At 61.5% G+C, this 9,823-nt stretch overlaps 1 protein-coding gene across 1 annotated transcript; it reads right to left on the reverse strand.

The window, feature by feature from the left end:
- Positions 1–3,802: 3,802 nt before the first annotated feature.
- On the reverse strand, positions 3,803–8,293 carry LOC140902742 (uncharacterized protein C12orf60-like). The gene is made up of 2 exons (XM_073323120.1): positions 8,107–8,293; positions 3,803–4,803 (listed from the first exon to the last, which is right to left on the reverse strand). The coding sequence occupies exon 2, from the start codon at positions 4,794–4,796 to the stop codon at positions 3,942–3,944; it is 855 nt and encodes a 284-aa protein (XP_073179221.1). The 5' UTR covers positions 4,797–4,803; positions 8,107–8,293; the 3' UTR covers positions 3,803–3,941.
- Between the last annotated feature and the right edge of the window lie 1,530 nt (positions 8,294–9,823).

Here is a 9,823-nt window from a genome sequence, read left to right on the forward strand (position 1 = left end):
CTTACACATCCCAAAATGCCATTGGCCTTCTTGGCAACAAGGGCACACTGTTGAATCATATCCAGCTTCTCGTCCACTGTAACCCCTAGGTCCTTTTCTGCAGATATGTGCTATCATTGTATGTGAAGTTGTTAAGTATTGCTGGATGTGTTACTGAAATATGTTGTGAGGTTGGGAACACCCAGAATCAGCCTTTCAGGCACAACAATGATGTTGCCGGACAGCAGTTCATGGCTCGTCAACACCCACCAAGGAAAGAATCCACTATCCCAGAGACTGTATGCAGTGGAGACTTCTCAAAGAGCTCACATAAGCAATGGAGACTGCTTGACCTATGGGGACTGACTGACCCCCATGTAGCAGCATAGATCTTTTCAGCAAGCTTCAAGAAACTATAAAGAAGGGAAGAGACATCATCACTTGGCCTCACTCCCCCCACTACTCAACACTTGGAAACATGGCTGGTGGACAAAGATTTTGAACTGCGGGGGTGGTCCCAAGCTGGAGGAGAGTCCCAGCCTACGTATTGACGACCTGTTTGTACCATCTTTCAGGGGGAGACGTGCACCGACGCATTCGGCTCTGTGAATATGAGCCCTTCCTAAGGAGATTGGAGAGCACACTGGGTGTGCGGGAGCCGACCTGCTCTTACCTGCTGTCATGGGTGGTGGGTGAAACTGTCACTCGGGGATGTTAGTTCCCCAGCCCACCTGTGGCCCCGCCCATACTCCACTCCTGCTCCGCCCCAGACACCACTTCACCCGGCAGGCTGGGCCACATACCCCAGTCACATGAGGGGAATCTTTGGGGGTGGAGGCGCTTATCTGATGCACAGTGACATAGGAACCCTTTGGACATAGAGTTGCTCTGTGTGTGTGTGTGTGTGTTGGAGGAGACAAGCCCTGCTCTGTGTGTGTGTTCCCTTAAACTCAAGACACGTGGGGCGGGGGAATTACTCAGTCTCATGGTTGTGTCCATGCCAGCTGGCAGTCGTGGGAGCTCTGCTCACGCATGTTTCCTGTGAGTCTTAGGTTGCACCTGCATGGAGTAGCGCAGTGGAAAGTGTCTCCACTACTTTGTATGAAGACCGTGTGTGCCTCAGTTTCCCATATGTGCTGCGCTGGCCCCTAGGGGCTGGAAAAGGGCTGTTTTCTCTCGCGCAGGCTGCCACCCAGAGGATCCCTGGCTGTCTCGATTTGGGGCCAGTGTCACTGGCGAGTCCATGAAGACAATGGCAAAGCCAACCTGCCGGGACATTTCTGACCTAGCAACTAACGCCCAGGGTGACCCCCCCTTGCAGGAAGCCAGCTGGAGGAGCGGGAGCCAAGGGCGGACACACTTGGCCCAGGCTGTAGCTTCCGGCTCTCTGGGCTGACCGAGGATTGGCCATGCTGGGTGTAGCCACCTGAGAAACCCGCCTGCCCTTCCCCCACCAGCTGGGAGCCCCAGTTGATGCTGGGGGGGCAGTGCCCCTTTGGGGGTTCACGTCTCCCTCAGATGCCCGTCTCAAGTGGAGTCGCTGGAGGGAGGGGGCTGGAGGTGCTGAGGTTCGGTCCCAGGAGATGGTGAAGCCGCGTGCCTTCCCCAGTGACAGAGCGAGACTTTAATGGGGGCTGGCCCGCTGTAGGGTGGGTGGGTTCTGGTCCAGCCCAGGCAAAGCGCCACGGGCCGGGTCAATGTCCAGACCTGACCATCCCCCCCTGGGGAATGAGCTCAGACTCACACAGCCCCTGGCTGCCCTGTGGGGCTGGACTCCTGAGTCTGCCCAGCCTGGGGGGTAGGAGGTCCCAGAATAGGCCACAGGTTGCCCCCCGGCACACAGAGCGAAAAAGTGGACCAAGAACACTTGTGGGTCAAACTTTAGAGTTCTGGTTAGATAGATAGATAGAGGGAGGGAGTGTATGCGGATAGATAGATACATAGATATTTAAATGATGGCTTCAACCATTTGGCAACAGGGACATTTTGGGTTCAAATGGTGGGTGTTCCATTAAAAATAGGTTTCCAAAAACTTAAATAAATGGCGGGAGAGCCAGGATCTTCTTAATCCTTCCCCCACCGCCGTTGGCCAAACACAAAAATGATGGGGAGCAGAAGGAGAGCAGGACAGGGTGTGTGGGGAGGGGGCAGCCTGGGAGATTTGGGGAGCGGGACAAGGGGAGAGGAGATTTGGGGAGCAGGACAGGGGCAGCGAGGGAAATTTGGGGAGGGAGGCAGCGTGGGAGATTTGGGGAGCGGGACGGGGGGCAGCGCGGGAGATTTGGGGAGCGGGACAGGGATAGCGAGGGAAATTTGGGGAGGGGGGCAGCGTGGGAGATTTGGGGAGGAAATGCTGGCAGAAGTGGGGGCAGAAAGCTGGAGCCCGGAGCGAGGGCAATGGGCACCCGAACCAGGAGCTGCTTGAAGCGGATGCCATGTAAACGCCTGGCCTGGGGCTGAAACCACAGAACGGGCCCAGCAGGGGGAGTTGCCAGCGCATGGAGTGCAAGGCAAGGTGGGGGGCTGCGTTGGTGGGGAAGAGCCGTTGTGGGTCAAGCCAAGGGGCGGGAGGGGTCTGTGTAACCCCCATTGGAGGGCTCGAGCCAGGCTTGGCCTGTGTTAGGCCCATGCAGTGCTATGGTTACGGGGCAGGGGAGCCAGGCGTCCACCCTGCCCCCCGAGGAGGGAGAGTTGGCTTTGTGCAGAGGTGGGAGGCCAGGACCCGGGACCCGCTCTCCAGCCCCAGGACCCCCCACCTGACACGGGGAGCTGGGGTCTTTGGAGAGCCCATTGCGGGGGTTGGTTCAACGGGGCCGTTGGCAGGTCGGGTTTGTGCTTGGCAGGACGGGACCAGGGAGGGAGTGTGAACAACGGGACACTTGTTTTGCGGGAGGGGAAGGTTTAGTTGCCTGGCTGACACCAAGCCCCTGATGTCCAGACGTCCGGGCTCCCCGTTTGCACGGGAACCGAGGCGGTTTGCAAAACCTGGGAGAAAACGGGACCCGAAGCTGGGACCAAGGGGTCCTTTTCAACGTAAAAAAGAAAAGTCAGGTGACAGTTTTCAAACTTTTTTCATTTGTTTAAAAAAAAGGGAAGTTTTAAAAAACCCTAAATCACCAACTTTCAACCCACCCCCCTCCCCTCCAGACTTGTTTTTCTTTCTGTTTTTTTTCGTTTTTTCACTGCCCTTCCCCCCACCAAAAAAAAAAAAAAAGAGGCAGGAAAAGCAGGAACCGGAATATTTGTGGCTCAGGTTTTTGTTTTCCGGTTAAAACCCAGCAGGTTTCTGTATTTTGAACGTGGCAGGAGAATATTCGCTGCCTTTCTTCCCGATTTCTAACCAAAACCTCAAATGTTTTTGTTTTAGTGGAACCCAAAAATCGTTTTCGAAAATGGCATTTTTGCATTACTCCTGATTTACACCAGGGTGAGTGATAGGGAATCGGGCCCATTGACTCCAGTGGAGTTACTGCCGACTTAAACCGTGGGGGGAAATGGCATCTTGACACACACGGAGTGACTCTGGATTTACATCACACAAGGGGAATTGGCCCTATTGACCCCCTGGAGTTACTCCAGATTTACACCAGGGTGAGTGAGGTGGAATCAGCCCCATTGAGTCCAAGGGAGTTCTTCCTGCTTTACACCAGAGGGAGAGGGAATCAGCCCCTTGACACCCATGGAGTTACTCCTGATTTACATCAGAGAGGAGACTTGCCCCCCACAAGTCACTCCTGATTTACACCAGGGGCCGGGAGGGGAGTCTGGTTCGAAGGCGGGTGGGCCAGCACGCCAGCCGGGACAAACCACTAAGACTCAGGCCCACGGTTTTGCTCGGGTCCCTTTATTTGCTGTGGTTCCCGGCTGCCAGCCCCACATGCTGGGCTGTGCCGGGCTCGTTAACCGGCGCAGAGCCCAGGGCAGAGCCTGCCGGTGCGTGTGCCATGCTGAGGGGGGTGCTGTCATGGCTTTGCCTGCGCAGCTCCATGGGCGACGCCGGGAGGATTCTGGCCCGGGCCCTCTCCCGTTCCCGGCTGCTGCTCTGTGATCAGGGCCATGTAGACCTCAGCCGCGGCAGCCGCCAACTGGAAAGATTTGCAGGCCGGTGCCAGAGCCCGGAGCGCCTCTTCCAGGTGCCCGGCGGCTGCTGCCAGGGCATTCCTAGCCCGGCGCCCTGTGAGGGCATCGGGCAGGTAGTCGCCCAGGCTCTGCATCACGCCAGTCCCGGAGAAGGGGCCGTTCTTGGGGGGCCCTGCAGCCGTTTCCCCAGCTGGGCCCCCAGGGGCGGCACAAGCAGACACAGCCCTGGCGATCTCCTCACTGCTCCGGCGCAGGGCGTCCATCGGCAGGCGCAGCACCGGGGAGGCCTCCGCCTCCCGCAGAGCCGCCTCCAGCCGCTCGGGGAGGCCGGCGTTCCGCAGCAGCACGGCCACCACGGGGCCACCCACGCTGCCGAAGATCCCCAGGGTGGCCTGGTGGAAGTCCCGGACGATGGCTCCCTTCTCCTGCAGCGAGGTGTGGGGGGAGGCCATGCGGGCGTACAGGTCCCGGCTGGTGTTCTTCTGCACGTGTCTGTCCGTCTGCTCCGCCGTGGCGTGCATCTCCTGCGCTGCCCGCAGCAGGTGCTCCAGGTTCTCCCCCACGTCGACGTCGCCCCCCACCGGTTCCAGGGACACGCTGGTGTCAAGGTGCTGGGTGAGGATGCAGAGCAGCGTGCGGGTGGCCGAGATGCATCCTTGCAGGGAGTCGAGCAGCGACTGGCTGGCGCGCACGAGCCTCTCCCTTTCGCTCTCTGTGCCTGAGAACAGGGAGAGCATCGCGGGGCTGGGAAACAAAGCAGAGAACGCCGGTGAGGGGGTGAAAGAGTTTCCAGGATCCCCAGCGCAAGGACAAGTGGATGTGTGATGGAACCGATAGGGAGCCCCTGTGAAATGGAGTAGAAGGAATGCTGTTTCACAACAACCCTGGGATTTGCCTGTAGAACTCACTGCCTCATGATCTCGCTGATGCCAAGAGCCCAGCAAGACCCAGAAAGGGATCTGACATTGATATGGCTAATGAGGAGAGCCAGAATGACATTAGAAAATAAATTTTTTTTGTTAAGTTTGATAAGATTGAACAGTCTCATGCTCCAGGGCATGACCCCACCTCTAACGGCTGTCAGGCAGGAACTGTCCCTGCTGTCAGAATCTCTCTAACCTGCTACTGTGGGGTTCTCTGAAGCATCTGGTACCATCACTATCAGAGACAGGACACAGTCAAAGGGCCTCTGGGCTGAGCCAGTCTGGCCAGTCCGACAATCCTAGTTGCGCAAAATAAAATGTCGCCCAACTGCTCTTCCTGATTTCAACGCACTGAAAGTGCCCAGACACAGCCAGGAAGGCCCAAGACCTCACAAGAAAGCCAGTGGTTTTTGGATCTCCAGCTCAGGCATGTTTTGAGCAAGTTTCAGCACAAGAGAGGAAAGAACAAAGCACCACAAACTTGCCACAGCGAGATGTTTTCCGCCACTCGAAAACGCTGGGGGCTGATTCCCAAAGCACCCAGCAGCGTCATCTTCGCCATGGAAAGAAGGGTCCTGACCTTCAGAGGTATTTCGGCTCCTAACTCCCTTTGGAATCACCAGAAAGGAGGAGCCAAAATCCCTTTAAGCTGACAGCTGCGCAGGCTGAGTTTGGTGATGGGGGGAGCCTCTTGTATCTTTGTTGTGACAGTTCTGTCTTCTGTCCCCAGTGCCTGGAGTCCCAGGGGGATGGGGAACTTCCAGTTACCCCGGCTTGTGGCCCCTGCCCCGGTGTGGAAAACCGCAGGGCAGGGCAGCCCCAGGAAGCCCAGACACCAAGAACCACTAGGCCCAGCCCCACCTGGACTCTTTCTTAAAATCTCCTGGTTTTCAGCCTTCTCATGTGTTTTCCTTAACCTCAGGCAGCAAGGGGCTGCCCAGAGCCAGGGAAGGAGCTGGAGCAGGCCCCACTATACCAGGAGTCCAGTGGGTCCGGCACTGGGCTAGGAGTCAGAGCGGCTGGGTTCTCTTGCCAGTTCTAACACATGGATATTGGGGAAACCCCTTCCTTTCTCTGCTGACCTGCCCGGCCTTTGTCTATCTTGTCTGGACTGACCCATTCAGAGCAGGGCCAGTCTCTCACTGTGTCTGGGCAGCAGTCGGCACAAGGGGGCCCTGATCTCAGCTGGGGTAGGGCCGGTCTCTCGCTGTGTGTCTGGGCAGCGTCTGGCACAACAGGGCCCTGATCTCAGCTGGGGCAGGGACGGTCTCTCGCTCTTGACTAAGAATTGGGAATCTCATGGATGGGTCTCTCTGGACTACATTTATTTTTTAAAAAAAACAAAAATCTAAGAGTGCGTTCAATTAAAGAAACCTGGCTGTCCCTCCTTCCCAGGGTGACTGCCCCGCCCGGCAGAGGCCAGCGGTAGTGATGGTGAGGTACAGGGGCACTGCTGGGCTAGAGGGGGGGTGCAAAGCCTGTCAGTGAGTTACCCACTTTGCGGCTGACGTGGGCCCCGAGAGAGCGACGCTGCGAACCGGAGGCCACGGGCCATTGGGGTGAAGCCCGGGGAGGGCGTGTGGAAACGACAGGGGAGTCTCTGGTACCTCGATACTGAAATAAAAGCCCCGTGGAACGGCCGGTGTCTGGTCTGACTCAGGCTGGGGGGCTAAAAATTGCTGTGTAGACATCTGGGCCAGGCTGGAGCCCGGGCCCTGGGACCTGTCCGCCTAGGCACAGTCCCCGCACTCGGGCTCCAGTCCAAGCCTGCACGTCTACAGGGCGAGTTTGCAGCCCGGCAGGCCAGCCGCGGGTGTTTAATTGCAGTGCAGACATACCCGCAAGGGCCTCCACTGCACCCAGGGGGAGGGGGCGGAGGGGGGGGGGGCGCCGGCCCTCCGCAGCCGGCTCCGAGCCTGGGGGAGGGGGCGTTGGGGGAGGGGGCGTTGGGGGGGGGGGGGCGCCGGCCCTCCGCAGCCGGCTCCCAGCCTGGGGGAGGGGGCGTTGGGGGGGGGGGCGCCGGCCCTCCGCAGCCGGCTCCCAGCCTGGGGGAGGGGGCGTTGGGGGGGGGGGGGGCGCCGGCCCTCCGCAGCCGGCTCCCAGCCTGGGGGAGGGGGCGTTGGGGGGGGGGGGGGCGCCGGCCCTCCGCAGCCGGCTCCCAGCCTGGGGGAGGGGGCGTTGGGGGGGGGGGGGGCGCCGGCCCTCCGCAGCCGGCTCCCAGCCTGGGGGAGGGGGCGTTGGGGGGGGGGGGGCGCCGGCCCTCCGCAGCCGGCTCCCAGCCTGGGGGAGGGGGCGTTGGGGGGGGGGGGCGCCGGCCCTCCGCAGCCGGCTCCCAGCCTGGGGGAGGGGGCGTTGGGGGGGGGGGGGGGCGCCGGCCCTCCGCAGCCGGCTCCCAGCCTGGGGGAGGGGGCGTTGGGGGGGGGGGGGGGGGGCGCCGGCCCTCCGCAGCCGGCTCCCAGCCTGGGGGAGGGGGCGTTGGGGGGGGGGGGGGCGCCGGCCCTCCGCAGCCGGCTCCGAGCCGGGGGAGGGGGTGATTGGGGGGGGGGGTGGGCGCCGTCCCTCCGCATCCGGCTCCGAGCCAGGAGAGGGGGCGTTGGGGGGGGGGGCGCCGTCCCTCCGCAGCCGGCTCCCAGCCTGGGGGAGGGGGCGTTGGGGGCGGGGGCGCCGGCCCTCCGCAGCCGGCTCCCAGCCTGGGGGAGGGGGCGTTGGGGGGGGGGGGGGCGCCGGCCCTCCGCAGCCGGCTCCCAGCCTGGGGGAGGGGGCGTTGGGGGGGGGGGGCGCCGGCCCTCCGCAGCCGGCTCCGAGCCGGGGGAGGGGGTGATTGGGGGGGGGGGTGGGCGCCGTCCCTCCGCATCCGGCTCCGAGCCAGGAGAGGGGGCGTTGGGGGGGGGGGGGCGCCGGCCCTCCGCAGCCGGCTCCCAGCCTGGGGGAGGGGGCGTTGGGGGGGGGCGCCGGCCCTCCGCAGCCGGCTCCGAGCCGGGAGAGGGGGTGTTGGGGGGGGTGGGCGCCGGCCCTCCGCAGCCGGCTCCGAGCCGGGAGAGGGGGTGTTGGGGGGGGGTGGGCGCCGTCCCTCCGCAGCCGGCTCCGAACTGGGGGACCCCAGAAAGGGGCCGGGGGCTCTCACCTGTAGCGGCGCGGCGCGTCTGCTGGCCCGGCGGGCGGAGGAGCGGACGGCGCCCCGCTCTCCGGCTCTCCTTATAAAGCTCCCGCTCGGCCGGAAAGTGAAAGTTGGCCCAAGCAGCCCGGGCTCGCTGGCTCCAGACCTGATTTATCTCCTGGAGCCCCCCCTACTCCCCCACCCCGTGACTGAGGCGAAACCAGGACTTGGAAACCAGCCAGACGCGGTTTCCTGGAAACCACGTGGGGAACTGGAAGCCAGCAGGCCCCCCCACAACAACCCAGCACCCCCCCAACCCAACACCCCCATCCCGCGATTGGCTGCCTTAGCGGTCCTCAGCCTTTCCATCTTCCAGCAGCCTCCTGCTCGCGGGGAGATCCCGCTCCCGCCCCTACCCGCCCCCCCCCCAGAGCAGGAGGCAGCTGGAGTGGGGGTCCCCGGGGTCAGTGCCCCCCCCCCCAGCAGTCAGGAACCTGGGTTTCTGCAGTGAGGAGTTAGGTGCTTATGAACAATCCCATCAGCCCCACCCCCCGCCCCTGAATCCCTTCAGAAAGCCGGCCCTTGTCTCCACCTTGTGCTCCCCCCGGTTTGGCCAATGTGCTTTGCAGTGGCTGGCGGTTGCACTCCTGGGGCTACCCTCGGGGCGTCCTCAGCAGCAGAGGGGGAAGGTCAGGGCGAGGAGGGTTGTCCCCAGCCCATTGTTCCCAGCAAAGGCCGGCCTGCAGGGCAGGAGAGGAGGGTGAGGGGCCTTTATTGCCACCCTGGTTATTCTGGACAGTGGCCAACACCCCTGGTTGGGGAATTAGCATCTTCCTTACCTTGGGATATGCCTATTCCTCACATCCCCCTGCTCCAGGCAAGTGCCACCCCGAGAAAGGGAGATCGGGGGAGGGGGGGGCAAATGGCAAACAGGACATCAGGAAACTGGGAGGGCTCAGAGAAGAGCGATGGGGGCTGGAAAACCTTCCTGAGAGCCAGAGACTGAAGGAGCCCGATCTACTGAGTTTCTCCCAGAGAAGGTGCAGACGGGACGAGATTCCTGACGATCAATATGTCTGTGGGGAGGAGGTTTTGGGGAGCGAGCAGAGGCTGTTTAACCTAGCAGACAAGGGCAGAGCCCGAGCCCACGGCTGCGGGATGAAGTCAGACAAATTCAGACGGGAAATAAGGGGCAGATTTTCTCCCAAGAGGGGAATTAACCCTGGGAATGAGTACCCCAGCAATGGGGCAGAGTCTCCATCCCTCTGAGTCTTTCCATTGAGATTGGGCATCTCTCAAAAACTCTCCTCTAGCTTCAACCCTCAGATATGGGCTTTATGACACTCTGTACCTCAAAGTAGCACCATGGAACCCCCATATTCACCACTGTCATATAATTTTGATATTGTAGTGGTTCCTCACTCTTGTGTGGGGAGGGAGGCTGCTCCGCCTCACTACAGGCAGACAGTAATCAGTAGTCTATGGGGAAACTCTGGCACTCGGGGCAGGACACAGCCACAAACAGTCTTTAGCCCACAGCCTTCTGGCTGGTGTAAGCCAACAACACAGCACGGGCCTTTGGGCCAAAAGGTGGGGGTTCAGCCATCACCCCAGGGGTGAGGTCAGTGGCAGAGGGGTAGAGGAACCCAGGCCCACCCTACTCTACCAGGTCCCAGCCCAAAACCCTCGTAGCTTCAGCACCAAGCTCCCCGGTTCTCCTTTAATATTTCCCGTCCCGCCCCGG

This window comes from Lepidochelys kempii, chromosome 24, assembly GCF_965140265.1.
Source record: "Lepidochelys kempii isolate rLepKem1 chromosome 24, rLepKem1.hap2, whole genome shotgun sequence".
Classification (NCBI taxonomy): Eukaryota; Metazoa; Chordata; order Testudines; family Cheloniidae; genus Lepidochelys; species Lepidochelys kempii.

What these genes read in the sequence shown, in the direction of transcription:
- LOC140902742 (XM_073323120.1), bottom strand. Translation starts at nt 4,796, where the DNA reads ATGCTCTCCCTGTTCTCAGGCACAGAGAGCGAAAGGGAGAGGCTCGTG.